This window comes from Anoplopoma fimbria, chromosome 16 (genome assembly GCF_027596085.1).
Source record: "Anoplopoma fimbria isolate UVic2021 breed Golden Eagle Sablefish chromosome 16, Afim_UVic_2022, whole genome shotgun sequence".
In the NCBI taxonomy this organism is placed as follows: domain Eukaryota; kingdom Metazoa; phylum Chordata; class Actinopteri; order Perciformes; family Anoplopomatidae; genus Anoplopoma; species Anoplopoma fimbria.
Window position 1 is genome coordinate 1,209,090 of NC_072464.1, and position 22,026 is coordinate 1,231,115.

Below are 22,026 nucleotides of genomic sequence, written 5' to 3' on the forward strand. Positions count from 1 at the left end.
TTTCCATTAACCAAGGCTTTATTATTCATTTAAAGAAAAGCAAAACATTTTAAAATTGGTTCCTTTTGTTCCGTCAAGAGTACATTCATATCAAGTACTTTATAACATAGAAAAAAAAAAGAATATGTCTAAAACATTTTCCCAAATCATTTACAACACAGCAAACACCAAATAAATATTTACAGTTATTTATAAATCCATCTCTAATAATTTAATAATAAACCCATCTCACACATACAGTAAATCTATCATAATGAGTACAGACCTGTACAATATACAGTGTGTGTGTGTGTGTGTGGCAGTCTGAGCTCTGTGCTCGTGTGTGTGCAGCAGGCTCAACGGTGTCTTGTTTGGCATTTACGCTCATTTCTCATTTGAACAAACGACCATGAATGAATTATACAGTTTATAGAAACCTTTTCCGTTAGGATCACTGGAATGTAACCTTAGCCAATGACTTCAAATGATGATTAGTTTAAAAACCTGAATCTACTTTAGTTTCTGTCCAACAATGCGGGGAGCTTCGTTGTGTGAACACTGATTTAGCTCATGTGAATGTGATCGCACAGTACCGACGTTTGGATGAAATAACACTCGCCCCAAACATTTATACAAAGCGCGAAAAACTACTTTTCCTGTGTTAACATTGTGGGGATGAAGCAAAGGTCAGCTGGTGACACCATGAAGTCAGCTGTGGAGACTTCTTTAAGTGTGGCAGGTGAGAATAAAACATCTGGTAAAGTACGGTACTGTGAAGGACCGCGTTCTTCTCAGATCACTTCACGTTTCCTCTTGGCCAAATGTGTGATACTGTGTCCAATTCCTCCAGCACATCTGACCCAACCAGTGCTCTGACAGCGTTTTGTGATCACTCCCTGTTTGTTGTCCTGTTACTTGGAACCGGGGGCCCTGAACCTGCGCTTCTGTGGCGTGATGCGATTCGTCCACTGACACTGCTGGTTGAGCTTTGTTTCTGGGAGCGCTCGGCGCTCAGCAGGCGTGTGAGGGACCGCTGCGGGGAGAGAGGGTCATTCAAAGTCCTCTTCATATTCATACTCGTCCAGGTCCAGGTTGCAGTGTGGACTGGGGATCTCAAAGAAGTGTCTCTTTGCCAGACCCAGCTCATTGGAGATGTGCTGTCCTAAAGGGCTCAAAGGATTATCATACCTAAAGGGACACACGGAGGAAAAGATCAGTGATATGGTTATTTAAATAGTCGATGTGCTACAGGATCACCATGTTAAAGAAATAGGTTGACATTGGGGAAATGTGCATATTCATTTTTTTAGCTGGGAGTTGTAGAAGATGACTTGAAAAAAATGCCTCTGCTGGTTGCTTGGCAACCTTAAAGTAAGAATCCAGGTCATTACTGTGTCTGTCACTTAATCCCTGTTAAACAACAACCTGTCGTGTTTAAACTTTGCTCGTTATAAGGTTTAAACAAACAACATATAACATGTTAATATGTAAGCTATAGAGGTGCTGATTGGCAGATTTTGTCACAGAGCTCGGCTTTTTGGACGGATCCACGCTAACTCTTTCCCCTGTTTCCAGTATGTGTGCTAAGCTAACTTGCACAGATGGTAGCTTTATTTTTTATCAGAAAAGTATAAGAGTGGCGTCAATGTCTTTCTTTTTATTTTTGACAACAAAGCAAAAAAGCAAAGTTCCCAAATTGTCAAACTTTTCCTTTTAGGACAGGAGATGTCCAACTGGAGAGTACAAAGGAGCAACACACAGAGGCACGGACAGAGATGGTGGAGGGTGTAGAGCTTTCTTTAATTTTTTATTATAAGAGGAAAAGATAAAAACAGAAACCGTCCGGTTCAAAAACAGACTCCCAGCTCTAAGACATGGCCACATGCACATGTACTTTCTGACCAAAACAACTATCAGCTGTCAACGGGGTGCTCAGATTGGGCGGGGGTGAGAGTAGAGGCCAGGAGTGGGTTTAGGACTGGACTCAGAGAGGAGGAGTAGGAGAACACTTAGTCCCCGAGGGTACCCTGATTGTCTTACCTGCTCTGGTTAGCAGCCTGTCTTTAGGGGTCGGTGGTGTTCCTAAAACCGCCAGACAACATACCTGTCAACAGCCTCATCTATCACTGACTCACTCACCAAGGGGCTCTGTGCTGGACGTAACCCATGGACTCTGTGCTAAACATCCCTGTCTGACTGCACAATATACTCTTATCATGACATGTTGAAATGGAATGGCTACTCATGTTTCCACATTTGACAACCACAAAGTATTGGTTACAAAACACTCATGACCATGCTAATATTTGTAGTAACAGTAGCTAACACAATGAGCAGGGCCTGTATTTATCAAACTTCTTAAAATGACACAAAAATACAAAAAAATATATTTATCCAGCAACAAACTCCTACTTACTGCAAAAGGAATAACCTTTAGAAGCAACTTTACCTGGTCACATGATTAATCACATGTGTGCCTCGAGCAGGACGATTTACATCCGCTTCATCTACTATATTGTCCATTCTTTAAATAAATCCGTCCATCGAAATAAATAAATCTATCCTTTGATTATTATTATTATTATTAAATACAATGAATGCATCCATTTCAATGTTATTCTGCAAAAAAAATATAGTATTCTTAAAAAATATATTTGTGCAAAATGCTTTTTATTACCAGTAGCAATTAATAATAATCTATTTTTTTTATAGTATACAAATAGGGATGAAATTATAGGAAATTGCCCAAAAAATGTATTGACAAAAAAAATACTGGAGCAGTACTGCTGTTAGCAAGCTCTCTTTTTAGAGTGGCTTTTGATTTAAGTTACAAGAAAAACAATAAATAGCTTTTCTTAAGATTGTGAGCAAGATTCAAAGTGAGGGATTTTTCTTTAAAACCAAAATAACAGTTTTAACAGTTTAATAAATTCTGGCCCAGGATTGAAATTGCAGCAACATCTACCAGGCCGATGATTAAATGATTAAACTTACACATCGTTGCACTGATCGTTGGCGGCCTCCTCGGCCACTAGGATGTCGTACTCCTCCGCAGCATATTTCTCCCAGTCTGACACCTCCTGTCCGTCTGTCTCCACCTCCTTTAAAACAGGACGAGAAACATGATCCCCTCTGACAGGAAAACAAGTCATGATGCTCTCTCACTAATCAGAGTTGAACCCTTAGTCTTACCCTTATGATAGAGAATGGGTCCTTCTGCTCGTGGTCCAGGTACTTCTCGATGTTGAAGAAAGTGTCGAAGAAGATGTGGGACAACTTGCACCGTTTGAGGTCCCGCAGAGTGATCTTACCTGGACGGGACGAAATAGGGACAGATGATTTATGGCACGGGTATTATTAAACTATTTAGGATGTCACACAGCCATGCAATCCAGCTTTCAAAATTTGCCTGAGACTTAGCCCACTCAGTAAATGTAGTACCTCATCTGGTAGTGCGTCAGTGATTAAAGTTGTGATCTTTTGTCTATTAATCAAACTACAAAAGCAACAATTTTTTTTCTTTTATTATTTATTAATCCATCAATCATTTGTATCAATTAACTGACTCATCTCATCCCTAAAATGTAAAAAAAAAAACATTTAACAAGTTATCAGAGCGCACTGTCAAGTTCTTAAATCATTTTGGTTGATAAGCCAAAGATATTCTATTTATAAATGATGTGAAAAGAGATCAGCAGCACATTTTCAGATTGGAAACTGGCTAGTGTTTGAATTCTTACCGGATCAATAATATAAAATGTTTGTCCACGTATCCAAATAAATCACTTTCCTCTAACTTTTTTGAAACTGAGTCAAATTTGGATAAACTGAGCTGATTTTAAACATCCTTCAGATTTTTCCAGCCTAACCTTCTCATGCAGCTGCTTATAAAGCTCGGGGCCACTGACAGCAAGAACCCAATCACCTTCAGTTTTAAGCCCTTCAAATCTGGAACTTCCAGAGAGTGATAAGACATGAATGTGCTTTCAAAGTCATGTACAAAATCTAAAAATCAACTTCAACGCAGCAGATACCTTTTTACTTGATGCCTGAAATGAAGTGATTTTTAAAAATCTTTGTAGCCCTCACAAGTCCTAGTTTCTGAGTTTGAAAGACCAGAAAAGAGACTTTGGATTGATGAGAGAATTAAGTTCAGCGTTCCACGACAGTGGCATTTAAGACATTCTCCGGTCTGTTTGTGAAAACTCCACCAGACTTGTCTGATCTGCATATTATGTTGTCATCAAATGTAACATCTTCATCTACAGCTAGTGTTTAAGCTCATATGCCTGTACCACGTGCCAGAGATCTGCTAAAGAATATCACGTTTAATGAGACATCTTAACAGACTTTTAAATCTCTTCAAATTGTTGTGCTGTCGGGAAGGGGGGGGACTAACCATTCAGGGAAACATCAGCCTGAAATAAGAAGTTGTTACATCTCATATTACACAGCTCTACTAGTACAGCATACCATCAGGTCTATTGAGGGTCACATTCTTGCTGTGGCTATCAATACTAAACATGCATACCCTCGCTGTGGACCAGTGTCTTCTAAATGGCATGGTGATAAAGCTAAGTGCTGGAGGGAATTTGTTGACAGTGTGGATGACACCAACAGCTGACATCGGTCAATCCAGATCAGACAGTCAGTCTCTCATCTATAGCTTTTCTGTCTGTTTGCTGTTCCAAAAAGTGGAACCTGTTGGGACTTTCTGGTGCATGTGAACTTCTGAGAGTGCGTGTGAATGTAAAACAGGTCTGACCTTCGACCTCGGGCTTGACGAGGTCAAGCATTTGGCAGAGGCAGTCCTCGAAGGGAAGGGGCTCGATGGCCATGGTCTCCAGCCTTTGGCACTGGTCCTCGTAGAAGTACTCCAGCTCGTACATGCTGAGCACCCCGTCCCCGTCCAGGTCCATGCAGCGGAACCAGTACTCTATACTGGACACGGGTAAAGGAAACGAGCGGGGCGGTGAATGTGAGTAAAGACAAAGGCTTTAAAGAAACAGAAGATGCGATCGGTGTGGCTGTGAGTCCACGAACCTGGTGTCGGTCTTCTTGTCCTCCTCAGAGATAAGGAACCAGACGAAATCGGCGTAACTAAGCCGCCCCTCCTTGTACACCTTTCTGTCTCTGGTGGGTTAAAACCACACGATTACTACTGAAATATAAAATGTATTTTTCTAAATTAAAAGAATAGCTCAGCATCCTTTATATGTATAACATTCTTAACTTACCTTGTCACTGTTCCTGAGAATAGTCTCTCAATCATCTTTTGGGAGAGGGCTGGAAAAACACAGCAAGAAGATAACTTAGAATCCAGACTGTTGGAAATAAACCAGTTTTCTCTCTCATACAACAGCTATCCTGGTGAATGTTCAACTTATTCACAACACATGCAATCCATTCTCACAGACTGTAAATCCAGACCGGCTAGTTTAAGCCCTTTTTTTTTTTTTTTTTTTTTTTATCTTGACAATGCTATAAATCTTCCGGTCATCATTTTGACCATATAGTGGGGGAAATTGTTCCAGACATGGCGTCATTCGAGCAGAGTATAAATGCTGCTCTCTTATTGATCTTGTGTCTCATTTCCCCTCTCTCACTCACAGACCATCAACTAAGAACATGTGGCGTGGAGTGTGTGGGGAGGCAGCGCCAAAGACGAGCCTTATGGACGTGTTTGTGTGTGAGCAGTAAAAACCGGGACCAAATAACATTTACAAATGATTTTTTTATAGTCACATGTAGTTTCAGCCTGCTGATTGAGCCCACAATCGCCAGGAAGGTTAGAGGAAAGTGTGTGACTGACAAGGTATCAGCAGTCTTCCTCTGTTTTTTGAACTGTGTGTGTGATTATAAGATATATAGTTTATCCAAATACAACAGATTCCAATGTGGTGTGCTGTTGCACCTTGGTCATTGTGCTGTCCCAGGTCCTTCTGATCTATGTAGAGGTCATGGTCGGTGTCCAGCTCCCAGAACTTGCAGTAGATAACATAGAAATGTTCATAGGAGAAGAACTCTGTCAGCTGGTTCACATCTTCTTCTTGCTCCAGCAATGCCAAATTCTAGGTCAGAAAAAAAAAAAGTTTAGTTTTTGTATTATTTATAATCAATTTTCTCATACCATTGGCCAAATTGTCCATTATGGTTTACATGCCGGCTTCCTTGTTAATTTTTGAGCTACTCTACTTGGTGTAGATGTCGGTGCAAACAGCTTTCCAGTGCAATGAGGAGTTATATAAACATAATGGCTGCCCTCACTAGTTTTGCTCCTAAATAAAGTGGTCTAGATAATCTGAGTAAGCTGTCGACATGTTTACAACCTGTCTCATGATCTGACCATACATCTGTTTTGCCCAGTTGGACTTCATCGTAGTGACGTTTTCAGATTTCAACAATTACTTTTCGTGAGAACAATGTTATCATAACAGAAGGAAATTATGGCACAAACTACAAAAATAATAGAATTGTTACATTATTAGCACAGCTTTTCTTTAGAAAAAAAGCAAGTGATTTTGATTGTTAAAATCAAGTGCACATATTAGTATATTAAGATTTCTATTAAAATCTATGAATGTGCAATTTAAGATAAATGTTTATATGAAAGATCTCACCAGTACATTTTAAGACACTTAAGTTCTTTTTAATTATTTAAAACAATCAATATTTCTAGATATTTAAAAAACCAAAAGACACCCTTAGTGAAACAGAAAATAAATTTTAGTACCAGAGAAAAAAATAGTTTTGTTAATGTATTTATATACCTGAAGAAAATTACTTTTCCTGAGCTCAGTAAACGATATTTTTCCAGTCCATGAACGGTTCACATTGTAGAATATCCTCTGAATCACCTGAAAAACAGTATAATGCCTTAGTTAAACATAATTAACGCAGTTCCATTTTGAACGTGTCACCGCTAATTTTGCAGCAGTAATGTGCCGTTATCTGCGTGATGGAAGCATACCGTGGTGATGTATCGGGAGTGAAAGTCCGGTGCATCCTTTAGGAAGGCCAGGCCTGCGTGCGAGTTCACCACATCCTGGAGAGATAAAGTAAAGTTGGTTCACTTTATCTCTGCTGAAATGTCTGCCTCATTTCCATAACAAACCCCTCAGAAGGAGCAAACGCAAATGCAAGAGGACAACTCAGTGACATGCTGTGCCTACAACAATAACAAATACATAAGTTCAGACAAATTCTGCAGTTACTTTCAGAGACGAGTCAAATGGCAACGCACATGTGGCTTTCTCTTTTTGGTACACAGAACACATGACAATCAAGAGTGGGCATTTAAATGCATGCTTATTCAGACATTCAGAGATGTCAGTGTCGATCGGCATCACTCCATTGTGCCATATGTTTTATAAGTTGTGCTATGTAAAGAAAAAGGCTCCAGGCTGTGTTGGGAGAGGCCATCAAATTGAAATGTTTCTTTGAAGACGCAGAACACTTGGTGGACCGGTTTTGGGATGAGCTTAAAGTCTTAAAGAAGTCGTTCGCTGGTGACTGCTCTTAACCTTCTCTCCTTCCTCCTGACGTAAAGTCACAAGGTTGTGCTAAATTTCAAATGAACTGTAGCTATATGCTTGCCATGAGACTCCTCTCCCCCCCTGTGTTTTTTCTTTATTCTACCCCTTTCCCTTTCTGCCAGGGGGGGTGGGGATTGTTGACATAAATGCGAAGGCGGCAATGAAATTAAAAGGCCTTTTTTCGGGGCAGCCGTCGTGCCTCCTCGACTCTTAGTGTGAGAAATTAAATCATAGAGAAACACATAAATCACAGGGCACAGGAAACGGGCGGGGACAGTCAAATCTACTCCACTGCAATCCGCCTTTCATTCATCAAAACAGTCAAAGGCGATTCTCCGTGCAGGCACCATACAAATTAAACGGCGGGTGCCACAAGGCATCTCTGCCGGTATGCTAACGGCTGTTTCAGTGCAGCCCAGCCGCTCCTGCCAGCATGAAAATGAGTCAGGTGTAGGGTGGGGCCTGTGCAGAGCACCAACAGCTTGTCAGACGGAATGAGAACACAAACAGCCAGCACAGCAGGTCCACATGGTAACACTGACCAAAAATAATTTGATAAAGCCTGAATCCATGATTTCTAGGAAATATCTTGCTGCTAAAATGTGTGTATCACATTTCCATCTCCATCTCCATCTCCCCCTGGTTAATTTCTGCTGAGCTTGAATCCTGCACTGATGAAAACCTCCTCACAGGATACTCCTCTCCACTATGTTACGGGCTTACAGTAACGTCCCTGAATTAGTCCTCCGCCACATGAAAAAGCACTGCCTCAAGCACGGCGGTCTTAAAATTAAGTCCAGTTTGCACTACCCAAGCCAACGCAATTTTGCTTTGCCCGCATTGCCAAGTCCAGCCCCCTCTCCCTGGGTGTGCTGCAGCCAGTACCTGCAGGAATGGAATAAAGTCGTCTTGTTCCAGGTAATTACAGCCAGGCTTGGCCAAGAGGTGCACAAATTTAGACGCGTCGTCGTGACAGGTCTGCAGAGTTCTGGAGAAGAAAAGAGAGAACAGATGGTTGCAAGGTTACTCCCTCTTTTCACTCTTGTGTTCTCTCTATATTCTGTTTTATCATTCTTTCAAGAGCACAAGTTTGAAATTGTTCCGCCTCATAAGTGCAAGTGCAGGTATAATGAATTCTGAAATTAGGATTCTGAATCGCTGCCTGGTGATTACAAGCGCTGAGTGTTATGCTACTGCGGGGAAATAATGCGAGCGTCTGTTGTGGCCTCCCATCTAAGAATGGCACAGTCATGAGCTCAAGTCAAAGGCCAGGTCTATTCGGTTCTCTTGAGGCTGGCGCATTAATACAAGAGCATGCCTATTGCATACAACAGCTTTCGGCACACAGCTAAGAGCACAGCCGCCATTACTAAAGCCCTGTGGCGTTCCTTTCAATTTCACTCAGAAAGACACTGAATAGAAATTACTGTATGCCAGGCAATTTCTCCCTTGTGAGCGTTTGTGAGGCCTTTGTGATCAGTGATGTCTATTTAGAAATGAAAAGGATAATGTGACGATCGCAGAGAGCTGCATGCAGCGTCTGCGGTCTCAGCGAGCGGTCATCATTTGTTCAAAGGAGATTGTACGAGCCGCTCGGCCGCGAGTGTACCAGCAGTCCAGTGAGAATAAGAAGAGCCATTGTCTTACTTTCTCCACATAGCCACGAACTTGTGAACGGACACGAAGCCGGTCCTGTCGCCTCCAGCCGAGCAGAACAATGGCATTTTCCAGTAGAGAGGACACTCAGAGGCCTGGGGAGACAACAGAGCAGAAGAGTTGGGGAAGTGTGTGGAGTGGATGTAGAGGAGACACGGAGGAAAAACCAGCACTTCCTGGATACACACAATCTTTAATGCAGAAAAGGAGGACACAATGACGAGCAGTGTTGCATCACTTGAAGACCCAGAGGAAATCCAGCTGTCATATCTCCCTTCACTCAGGTTCCCCTTAAGCCATTGCTCACATTCCTCAGGGAGATCATTTTTTTCCCCAAAGAGGTTCAAAATCAGCAAACATTCGTTAAGTCAGGGTGTCAAATGGGGCTAATGAATATAATTTGCTGGGTGGAAGCTGTACCTCCCATGCTCCAAATCACATTCTCACCTTGGCGACCTTCCCCATGTCCTCAATGGTGGCCCTTTCATTTGGGAATTGGGAAAATGTTTTCTCAATTTTGGAAATGAGGCTGTCGATGTTGATGTTGGCCTGGGGCCGGCCCTGCGGGAAGTAAAACTTTGGAATGCTTTCACTCAGCGCCGTGGAGACGGGCTCCTCCGTCCTCACCTGGGCCTGAGACAAACACACAGAAATGCACTGTTAGCTACTGATGCTAGCGAAGGCTAACGCCTCACAGCTGAAGCATTCCAGCGTGTGCTGAGGATAGCCTTGACACAAACTCTACATTGCTGCCGCTACAACAACACCTCTCAACAGCCCAGAGGCCCATCAGGGAAGAGTTGTGACTACGCAGCTAGTAGTTATAGTTATTATCCATTTATCTGTAACCCTGTAATATAATTTCCCCTTTAAGAGATTGTCACTCTGTAATAGATTTAAATTAACATATGTCAAGTGACATTAATAGAATGCTTTTGGTCTGTTGCTGAGAGCCATGATTGACCTTGTTGATGTTAGAAAGAGTCAAGAATTTAGTTATCTTGTTTATAAATAGATAACACTAGATAAGGGTGAGGACATCATTTATAAACAACATTTATATCTGGTAATCTACGGACAGATGTACTAGTCAATTTATATATGATAAACACAAGCACTTAAACATACATGATTAGTCAACCGTCATTACTGGAGAACCGTTGTCACATCTGTGGCATCACAATAACGTTTAATTAAAAAGTATACTTTGTACGTTAACCGCATAAAGTGTAATCTAACTGTTAACAAAAGGCTATCTCTGAACAACATATGTGGTAACACGACCCAAACGCAACATTTGAGTAACAGAGGTGATTAACATTTAGTTTTTAGCAGTTATGTTTATAACAGACCAATATGTCCAATTGTCAGTTTAGATTTCAGTTAAACTCCTCATGTTATGATCTGTGTGAACATATTTGGAAATGATCAATAAATACTGACTGGATCTTTAATAAGCACAAGATTTTCTTAATGATTGCATTTGTCAAATAAATCAATAAATTCCCAGGAGACACCTTGAGAACATGGATAACATTACTGATGACTCAAATATTCCAGTAAACCACGTCTGTGAGCCAACATAAACAAAACCATGGCCTCAGAACTGACACACCTCTGACAAATACTGATACCAATACCTGAGCTCTGGGCCAGTTGACAGTATTGATGCGAGACCAGTGTTTAATTAGCAGGCATGCAAGTCTCACTGTGTGGAAGTGACTGGGAGCATTCTTTTACGTGTAAGTATCGACTAAAACATTATAGAACAAAATGTAACAAATAAACACATAGATATACATTAATGGACATGTTATGTTTTTATTACAACAGTAAATCTAACACTAGTATTTGGTAAAAAAATCTTTAAAATGAACAATTAAATTGTGAAACTCTTTAACGCAGCAACAAATTGGTCAAAACTTAAATAGGAATTCAAATTTCGGTATATAATGTTTATAGTATATACAAAAAGAATTGAGTTGTATAGATCAGCCCATTGTCACAGATACTCAATCCAGCATGTGGAGAAAGTATCTGCCCGATATTGATTCTGGTGCATCCCTTGTTTAAACAGAGTACCTGATTAAAGGCAAGTAGTAGACAGTCGTTGTCGATGACAACCCTGGAGATAGAAGCTGGGCTAGCATATGTTAGGTTTGATCTGGAGAGGTACAGTATGCGTTTAGGGTATTTTAGCTTTAAATCATTACAGGATATAATGTTTAATTTCTTTAAATCTTTTTAAACCCTTCCCATTCACCACAGCATGGAAACATCCCTGTGCGTGTCCTTTTTAAATTACTTTCTGCCTGTGTGCTCTGCTTTGTTGACTCTACATGGAAACCACAACCAGTGTATCTTTTTAAGTCTAATAACAATGACATAATGGAACATCGGGCTCATGTCTCTATGTAATGATACATCTTACTCCAAACCGGTATGTTTTACTACGCCAACTGAGCACAGCTGACACACTGTGAGGAGATCATATTCATTGATAAAACATCCACTTGGTGTTTTTGCCGAGGACCTTGCTGTAGAGGACATCAATCAGTGAAGCCAAGCACATAAAAAGCCCCAATGCATTAGGATCACAATGTGTTATGTTGAACATATTAGCCACTCACTAAAAACAGCTTGAGCAGAGCATGCTTCACTCTCAGTTGTCATCCCATACCCAAAGACTATTTACACGACTGATTTGCCAACTGGATCAGTATCCGTGGCCTCATAAACACACAGCCACACAGGCTAAGACACATAAAATACCATCTTTGTTGTTCACATTCTACTAATTGTTCTCAAGTCTAGGTCGATTTGACAAAGGCCTTACATAAGCGTCATGAAAACCTTAGAATTATAAAAAGGGTCTAAATCTAGCCTTATCCATTTCTACACGATATGTATCAACAGTGAATGAAATAGTTTTGCTGTATTCTGTCAGTGGTAATCTGCTCACTTCAACCTGAGAAATGATAAATGCTGCTGATCCTCTGCTCTTCTCTGTCCTGTGTGTCGGTGTCAGCCATGGCTATAAAAGGACATAAACATCTCCTGTTGCCCTGCCCCAGCACTGTCCCCTCTATCTCTCGCCTCATGCTAACCACTAGCAGAGCTCTTGAGCACAACCTCTAAGCCCTGTGACATTTTGCACGTTCACGATGATGTGGTCTGAAAAAAGGACAGTAAAGCGGCTGAGCACAACATACCACACAAGATGAAACATCATCCTAATAACCCCCTGGCTCACGTCTCATATTTCTCGGTACGAATAAAGAATAACCCGCCCTCCAAAAAGTGAATATGATTGCACAGCGATCACATTGTAACATGGCACGGCAATTTGTTTAAGCTATTTGATGAAAGTCTCCTTGGGAAAGTGATGTTACTCATTTGTCCTCAACGGGCAGCTTGCTCCAACAACACCTATTGTTCCACTTTATAAAGATAGTAAAAGTGAGGATAGGTATAATTACTGTAATCTAATAGTGGCCTGTAATCAAGAAGATTTGTAACAATGCAAGCTGAATACCAAGACATGAAGCCCACGAATACCAGTCCACATTATTGGACCTGCCACTGGCTGACAGGCCAGAAAAGCCTGTGGTAGAGGGTACATTCATACAAACACCTGCCTGTCCTTGCTGGAAGGCTCTGAGCCTCTTCTTGAACCGAGAGGGCAGAACAAAGTCACAGCCGCGTGCCAGCAGGGCCAACTCCTTCCTCAGGTCCGGGTCCTGACGCAGAGACAGCTCCCTCATCCTCATCCTCGCTCAGGACAGGACGGGGAAGACATGTACACGAAAACACAACCCTCAATCTGGCGTTATCCTCTCGACCATTCAAAACACTTGGTGCTAGTGAGCAATGTGAGCACAAGGCAGTGGCAGTAGTGGAAGTCCTCTGTGTCCCTGTGATTGTCCTCTGTCAGAGTGAGAGCCTCTTAATGCAAGGGAGCAGCTGCTACTGTGACTCTCTCTCTCTCCCCTTCCAGATCTGGTCGCACAATCTGAGCTCTGCCTGCTGCTGCTGCTGCTGCTGCTGCTCTGTCCCAGTCCCTACATAACATGCACATACGCACACACACATACACATACACACCGCACAGGGTCAGGGAGCCCTTGTCTCAAAGCCGGTGGGGAGATAAGAGGCGGCGGTGTGTTTGTGTGTGGGAGTCACTTAGTGTACGTGTAGGATGGGAGGGGTGTGTGCAATGGATCTGCCCTTTCCAGTTTGCATTCCTCAGCGCTCATGGAAGGTTATGTAAAGAGACAGACCTGTTGTTGCAGCTTGCAGCAGCCTCAGAAGCCAAATGAAGGATGCACCTCAATAGCACGATGCCACACTGCTCGTGTTCACCGGCTTCCTTTCTGAAAAACTCCCACACGACCAAATACTTCAAATAAACTTTTGCTTGTGCTCTGAGGCCTATGAAAACGGGACCCCCTTCCTTTAGACAGTGCAGACAGACGCTAATGGGGAAAATTCTAAATGAAACCCCTGAAGTGATGGAATATAATGAAAGCCACATGCTAATTCTGCCTACATCTGTCACTAAATCTGACAGTAAGTATAAATCACAAGAACAACAGGCAGTCAAAATAAACTTAATGAGGCATTGGTAAATAAATACACAACCATGGTATGACTACTTTATAATAGATAACAAGAGTGTAGGTCAAATAGTTAGAGTTATTCTATACAACTATTCTGCATCTTATCTGATGGTGGTCTTTGTTTTGCCTTCCCGTTGCAAGCCTGGGCTGCCAGCCATTCCATGTCTTATTATAGTTGATGGGCAATAAGGGGGGGGGACATGTCAAATTCAAAGAATGATGGCCAAACAAGTCTGTGTCTATTAAAAGAACCAGTAAGGGCTGTTTGGGCAATCCAAGAAACTGGACCTGCAAAACAAGGGTGTATCTTCAGTCCTCAAACAAACATCCACTTCCGGCTGCTGCTGTCCTGGAGTGATGGCAATTACATCAATTCTCCACAAGTATGCTGATCTAACAGCTCTGGGGTTGCCTTCGCTGCACCGACTGCACGTATAGAAAGCCTAACACCTACATCCTCCTGCTGCTGTATGTGTGATGAAACAGAAATGGTACAGAGATGTCCACTATGTCAATAACCCCATCTTTTTTTTTGTTATTGTTATTTTACACAGAAAGTGACACCCACATTATTTTTAGATGACAGGATCACAAGTCTACAGTTTTCCACTGGTTTCTGCTCAAACCCAGTTCCTGTTATCATCCACACAGCACACTGTACGTGCTTGATAAGCTGTTTGTGTGATGGCTTTTTCACACTAGCTGCCTTTTGTTCATGCTCATCAATTGAAACCACACGTGGAAAGGAAAGCACCAAGGCCCAAAAAAAAAAAAAAACAGTAGGTCACATGAAACTGTCAACTCACATATAATACCATTCTGTCCAACCTTGTGTTGGAGCAAACAAAAAGAAGTGTGTGTTTCACAAATAGGGGTTTCACAAAACAGCAGAGATAATGATGTGTTTGTTTACATATGAGGCAACAGTCCCATTGCTGTTTTAAAATCAAGGCACACATGGTGTGAACAGCAGGGTGTGGACTGCAGAAAATACTTTTCAAACCCCCAAACAGGGACCCTTACAGTAAGTGCACATCACGTTCATGCACAGGCACATATACTATATGCGCTTATGCATGCACCATAGGGGTACTATTGTATATTGCTATCTTGCCAACTTAATATGATTTTTTATATTGGATATTCAGCATTTTCGTTGCAGGATACTTTACGAAGCATCTTTAGAAAAAGAAAAAAAATTCTCTTTGGCATGATAGCTTACCGTTAGGGTACTGACGGGTTGTGTCGGAAAGAGCCAAAGTGTCATAGCAAAAGCCTCGAAAACGACAAATTGATAAAAAGACAATCCTTTATTACTCCCCCAGCGCAGAAATTTGCAGGATTACAGCAGCAGAGAGGATAGTGCAAACATAAGAGACATAAGTAAAAAAAAAAAACAAGATCAAAACAAGTATTATGAATAAGTAAATAAGTAATCACACACTAAAGAATAATAAATAGGTAAAAACTTTAAAAAACCACAATAACTAAAATATAATATAAACAGACAGAATCATTTTTGTATTGCGCAGTGGATTGCACAGACTAATATTGTCAGATGTGGACACATTGTTTATGTCTTTATGTTATGCTAAGTAATAATGAGTAGGACAGAAGAAGATAAACTTCTATGTAAGTGCTGAAAACAAGTATAACATTGTTATTATTATATTATTGTAGGGAAAACCAATCCCAGACAAAACAGGGTGTCTGGTCGCCCTCCCCCTTTTTTTTTTTTTAATATAGGCTATTTGGCATAAGACAAAAGATAAATGCACAATTAACACAGGATTAAAACCAACCAACCACCAGTCAGTAGTCAACTAAAGTACCATGTCCACACTCTAGTGGGTCATTGTGAGAAAAACACGAGAACTCCACAGTATGTCTAACCTTTAAACTGTTAATCTGATTTGTACAGAAAAATGTGTCTTGTCCTTTTGATTGCATAACACATGCGATTATAAAACACAGTGTAAAGACTATTGGCAGGTCTAGAAGTTAGAGCTCCCAGCAGTCAGATGACTATTTATTTACACGTTGTATTTTAGTTGAGCTTCCAGTCGGCACTAATGTTGTTTTAAAACTATGATATTCAAGAGACAACATGCAGGGCAGACAGGCAACCACAGTGGAGAGAAATATTACAGTAGGGTGGGGTAACCCGATTAAAACTCCCCCAGAGGGCTATCCCAATCTGTCAATACACGCTAACACAACATTCCACAAACACTATGTTGAGCTGGCTACAGTATCAGCATTACTAACATGATTGAGCCAGTTACATGTACCACAGTACATCCACACAGAGGTGACTCCGACCATCCCATGACAGCGAGGTGGAGCCACAGCTGGTTCACAGTGCCGGGTACAGAGCCGATTTCTGCTGTGAAATCCAGAAAGCTCCGGCACAATCTACCACAATCGGATGTCTGAGACGGGGATTTGGTATACATGTGAACGTGGGCCAAAAATAGGCCTGATTCACTGACAAACCTGGTGGGCGCAGGGAAGGCCGACGAGTAGAACATGATGTGAGCAGATCAGCTGGCTTGCATAAGAGTAATATCACAGTAGAAGAGTGGGACAGTAATCATAGGGGTTTGTTAGAGGATCGATGTAGTCTACAGAGTACCAGAAGTGGAGCAAAGCATCAAAACACCAAAGAAAGAAGCTACAGATAAGGAGTGACAATACTTGCCCCCCCACTTGAACAACAGTATTACAGTAAATACTGTGTTAATATTGAGAGGATTTATAGAAACCTAGATGTTTGCTAAGATGATATTTAACAACAATGATGACTTTTTCCTGCAAGTATTTACAATCCAGGAAACAGACTTTATTAAATTACATTTAATTTATGTTTCCATGTTTTTCACTAGAGTGAGAGTCCAAATGATGTGGCAGTATGAGTGCAAAGATAACTGTGTTTGGAGTTTATACATACTTAGCCTATTCAATTAGAAGTTTATGAATAAACATAAAGCTGCACAATTGAGACTAATGACAACAGGGTAAGGTAATCAAAAGTATTAAATTACTTTACAGAAAGTTAAACCACAACAAAAAAACTGGAATAGTGTACAAGGTGCCACCGTGCTCCAGAATTATTTGTAAAATGCATAGGTAGCTAGCCACCTCATGTTTCTTTGTGCCATCTCACATAAAGCCTAGAGCAACTGATACCTACACTTTATACTGATATATTCCGAAGACTCCAAAATAAAAGGACTCATGGGAAACACTTTAACACCTGGTTCTCTCTGACAGGTCAGGCAACTGATAACGTGACCCAGGACCCTTGCTTCAAATAGCTTCAATGTTGCTGAGCTCAACCGAGCACGTTATAAAAATACATCTTGTGAAAGAACCTGTGATCCTAAATGCAGACATTGAGAAGTGAAGAATAGAACAAACCCTCAAAGTAAGTGTATTTATACTGATCTATACTGCTAAAACTATTGAGCGTCTCTGTGTGTGACCTATTGCACTCGTAACACAGAGGACATATTAGCTGTTGAGCTACACAGCAGAACGGAAAGCCAGGCCTTTTTTGGAAGCTGCCATTTACTGTACATAGTGCAAATGACAAATCTATGACCACGTATTCAGACAATGAGCAGCATCTAATAGAAGTTGTTTCAGAGAAAATTACAGAGAGGATGAATATGCTGCCACGCCTCATCTCACTGGCAGAGTTCTGGGTGTCTAATGCCAACACAAGAGAACCAAGGCTATCTATATCGGTGTCTGATGTCAAAGTCAGACCAGCTGTTCCAGGCTGCATCAGTGTGACATATATTGAATTTTTGAGTAATCCTTTGAAGAATGCATCTGTATGCAGGAATTCATTTTGTTGTCTTAAAATAGGAGTATTACTTTATACAACTTCACAATCCCTGTAATATTGAGTGACATGGTGAAGCCACATGCCATGACACACATCACAGAAGAGTACACACAAACTGTCCAGCAGTTGCTTTTTTATTACTCTGGGGTGAGGGGGTGCAAACGTATATACAGGAATGGATGAGAAAATCAAAATGTTCAAATCCATCTGTAAAACCTCTTACTACTCCACCACAAGGGTTCATATGAATCAGACAAGCAGGAAAGCTCCTGGTAAAGATTCAAAGCCAATAGATCGCTCTTGTGAGAAAGAGAGCGACCATCATGATACTGCAAGGCTTTTTACATCCTCTCTTCCTCCTGCGTTCAGGCTGTTTCAGCAATGAATCCTTTATCATCGGGTCACAAAAAGGCCTCGGTATGACTATGTTAGTATCATCACCTAGACCTGAGATATCCTGAAGTATAGAAGATAAAAAACTGTAACAGGTGTTTCATTTTGATGCATTTTAGGTCACTACATTTGTCTGAAAGGAATGGAAAGTTAAGCAAGTCTTTTCTTTCCATTTTTATAGTTGGTTAAAAAGATATGCCTTATGAGAAACCTAGGAAATTTGCTTTGGATATGAAGCGATAAATACTTACAATAAGATTATAAGATAAATAAGATAAGAGAAGATAATCCTTTATTAGTCCCACAGCGGGATAATTTGCACTATCACAGCAGAATTATGCAAACAGGTTTTCTTTATTTATAGACTCTTGGTATTGTGAATCTGGTTTATATTGAATTGTGGTTATTTGTAAACCCATGCAGGCTAGGTATATTTATCTGCATAACACAATATAAAAGAAAATGATCATCATCAAGACACAATTGCCTTTACTATAGTTACTCCAGCCCTGGTGTTTCAGAGAGTGATGTCTCACCAGTGACCACTTGAACGCCTTCTTGTGCCTGTCTTTAGCATGTCAACGACATGTCGAAGGCGGAGTCTCTAAGAGCACGGGCCTTCAGTTGTCTGGCTGTCACCACGCTCGCTACGCTCACAACTTGGTATCTTGACGGAGTCCTCCAACAGACACACAGAATATTTTGAGCCTTTTAACTGCTTTGTGTAGCTTTGTTTCTTCTATAATCGAAGCAGCCCAAAGCAAAAACACTATTTACATCGAGACATAAACATATCTGCAACACACAGACTGAAAGGAGTAACAAGAGTGGCAGTGATAGGCTAGGTTCAGACACTCCCACCTCTCATACCACACTAAATCGTGGGCGAGGCCTGAACATTTGGAAAGTATTTGCCCAATAATCACTACATATGCCTTCAGACATGGAGGCTCCACTATGATAGTGCAGAGTGCACAGCCCCTCAATGCCTTTGATCTTGTGGGCTACTCAGCAGCCTCTTGTGGCAAGCCTGGGAAAATTGAGACCCCAGAGGATACATTAGGGCCAACTTTGAGTAACTAGAAATTGAAATCTGTAAACGGTCGGGATGGATAAAATGAACTGATTAAAGCCCCTGAGTGTAGGATTTGAAATATTTCCAACTTTGGTGGGGTGTTAGTGTTAAAGAAAGACACTGCAGCAGACAGCAATTGTTGTTGCGACCAACATGAAAGATGCTATAATCACAAATGGAAAAAAGATCAACCGCAAACTCAGTGACTCATTCCATTTACAATTGGATATTAAAGCTTTGTCTGATGAGGTGCAACTTTTGGCTATACTGCTGATGCCCTTTGCAAACCCTTGAACGCATAGTTTTATACAGCGGGTACGTTTAGCCCTCTTTCACAGCAGAAATTTTGGCCGGTCCTAATAGGAAAAGCACCAGTGTTACTAATAACATTTATATTGGCTCCATTTTATGCAAATATCCCAGTAAGCCATGCCAGTGCGCCAGCACGCACAATATCAGCACCCTGAAATAGAAGCAGCTAAATGGAATTCAGCCATCATTAAATCTATTATTTAGACCAGCGCTTTTTATACTATAACGTGTTAAAACATCTGCTGTGAAATAAGCCTATTGGCATGGTTTTGGTGCAACCTTTTGCATGTGTAATGTAGGTATAGATGTTATGTAATCAGTTAAATGTTTTCAAGGAACTTAAACAAGCCCTCATCTCCTTAGTCAAGGCAAAGTTAACGAGCATGTGCTTGCATGCTTGTTGTTATAAACTAAGCTTGACAAACATGGAATTCATTCCAAATGTATTTATTGGAACACATTTGATCGGACAGGCGTACTGAAGAAACTGGTGGAGTAGTGTAAAGTCTGCTGAAACACAATATAACCATTTGAACCTATGTTATGAAGATGAATTTGGGAATACATTTTATTCAACGTACATTGCGAAATAGTTAATAATAATAATATTTGCCGTCTCTAACTGCACCTCAGATTTGACTGCTTATACCTGTTGCAAAACCAACAAAGCTTGCGAAGACTAAGACTTTGCAACACACCCTTAAGTCACAGGTACCTCAGGTGGCTCCAGGTAGAAGGCTGATACTGAAGGACACGCTTTGTTTTTGATGTTATTAAAAGCATTCTTCCATGAAAGCCCCATGGCATGACCTCGTAAAAACCTTTAGCTCTTGCTTAAACATGTAAAACGGTTTCAGCTGGGGGTAATGTGTTTGAATTATGCCGATAGGCTGCTTGATAACAGAACAGTTTAAATGTTGCCCAATATCTTAATTTACCAATTTCAGTGGACAACTTGCCTTTTTTGCGCTGACTGATCTGCGTAGTACCCTGCCATTGGATCCGGTCACTCTGGTGTTACTGCTGCTGCCCGAGGGCAGTGTGCTGGCAGACGGGGGGCTGGAGGGAGTACCGAGGGGAAGGGGCTTCCTCTCCGCCAGGTTCCTCTGGGATGCCACATTGTTGTTCTCATTGAAGGTCAACGACCTCTTGCCCTGGGCCTCCCCACCGCTCACATCGACGTGCTGTCCACTTTTGATGATGTCCAGATAATCTTTGAGTAGTGACTGTGTCGCGTTATCACTCAACCAGTTGAGAAACAGCTCGTCCACTTTCATCTTGAGAACTGGCTGGAGGACTTGTGGTGACGGCATTTTTGCAGGATGTCGCTTAATGGCTCTGACAGACGTGACGTTACCTGTGTAGAAACACAAGAGCGACGTTTGTATAGTATGTGTATTTATTGTCTGTGTCTGTAGCTGTATAGTATGTGTATTTATTGTCTGTGTAGTTGTATAGTATGTGTATTTATTGTCTGTGTAGTTGTATAGTATGTGTATTTATTGTCTGTTGTTGTATAGTAGTATTTATTGTCTGTGTAGTTGTATAGTATGTGTATTTATTGTCTGTGTAGTTGTATAGTATGTGTATTTATTGTCTGTGTAGTTGTATAGTATGTGTATTTATTGTCTGTGTAGTTGTATAGTATGTGTATTTATTGTCTGTGTAGTTGTATAGTATGTGTATTTATTGTCTGTGTAGTTGTATAGTATGTGTATTTATTGTCTGTGTCTGTGTAGTTGAGCTGCTGCAACACTTGAATTTCCCCCATGGGGATCAATAAAGGAATATAATAATAATAATGAACGTCACAGCACCGTGGATCTCTGTATAACCGAGGAGATGGTCAGGCCCTTGTGAATGCAGACTGATACAAGACAATAACACTGACGTTATTGAATTTTAGCGCTAACCACTGAACCGTAGGGCCAAAGTCAACGTCACACTGACCCCGGTATCCGGAGCTATTTATAACTATATAGTCACTTTGCTAGCGTCACTTGAAGCTGTCAGACTAACGGTAACAACGTAAACAGAGGAGTCACAGAGTCAGTCAGATTATTATCAACAACACTTAGCTCCGCTAGCTCTAGCAGGCTAACGCTAGCTAGTCTAAGCTACCAACCTGGCAGTGAATGCACGGGAAGGCCAAACGCGTTGATATGCCTCTACGTTACCTCCTCCTTCATCGAGGCTGTCTCTCTCTCATCTGTTTACCTGCGAACTACAAACGCAACGCTTTACCTTCAGCGTTCATCCCGCCGAGCGACAGCATAGCACACAAGCGCTGCTCCTCAGGCTCTCGTTCCCCTGGTAACCACAACGTGTTAACGCGAGATCTCCCGCAGGGTGAGAGTTCATCCGAGAGTTCATCCCAACAGCCCAATGCTTATTCTCCTCCCAACAAAATGTGCTTTCACCGCCCACCTGTTGAAAGCAAAAGTCTGCTTCACTGCTCTCTGGGGTGTGTACAAATATATGTCTCTAGTCTTATCATTATTTCTGCTGCTACAGTTTTCCTCATTATGAGCCTCAGTACTATAAAAGTACTTCCAGTTCTGCTAGCAAAATGTTTCAAAAGTATAAAGTTAAAGTAATAACTGT

At 41.2% G+C, this 22,026-nt stretch overlaps 1 protein-coding gene across 3 annotated transcripts; it reads right to left on the bottom strand.

Moving 5' to 3' along the window:
- Positions 1-17: 17 nt before the first annotated feature.
- ppp2r3b (protein phosphatase 2, regulatory subunit B'', beta) lies at positions 18-21,759 on the bottom strand. Of its 3 annotated transcripts, XM_054615132.1 has the most exons (15): positions 21,667-21,759; positions 20,382-20,779; positions 9,618-9,803; positions 9,162-9,265; positions 8,400-8,502; positions 6,950-7,024; positions 6,750-6,836; positions 5,894-6,050; positions 5,217-5,265; positions 5,023-5,112; positions 4,745-4,920; positions 3,172-3,290; positions 2,974-3,080; positions 2,020-2,061; positions 1,081-1,167 (listed from the first exon to the last, which is right to left on the bottom strand). In XM_054615132.1, the coding sequence occupies exons 1-14, from the start codon at positions 21,695-21,697 to the stop codon at positions 2,043-2,045; spliced, it is 1,701 nt and encodes a 566-aa protein (XP_054471107.1). In that variant the 5' UTR covers positions 21,698-21,759; the 3' UTR covers positions 1,081-1,167; positions 2,020-2,042. The 3 variants fall into 3 exon arrangements, with proteins under 3 accessions (XP_054471105.1, XP_054471106.1, XP_054471107.1); XM_054615130.1 differs by lacking the exon at positions 2,020-2,061 and having other exon boundaries at positions 18-1,167; XM_054615131.1 differs by lacking the exon at positions 2,020-2,061 and having other exon boundaries at positions 18-1,167; positions 21,548-21,759.
- Between the last annotated feature and the right edge of the window lie 267 nt (positions 21,760-22,026).

What these genes read in the sequence shown, in the direction of transcription:
- ppp2r3b (XM_054615130.1), bottom strand. Translation starts at nt 21,697, where the DNA reads ATGCTGTCGCTCGGCGGGATGAACGCTGAAG. An exon ending in CGTCAAGCCCGAGGTCGAAG is followed by an intron (nt 3,291 to 4,744) that starts GTCAGACCTGTT and finishes CGTCCCGTCCAG; the next exon opens with GTAAGATCACTCTGCGGGAC. An exon ending in AACGATCAGTGCAACGATGT is followed by an intron (nt 1,168 to 2,973) that starts GTAAGTTTAATC and finishes GTGTCCCTTTAG; the next exon opens with GTATGATAATCCTTTGAGCC.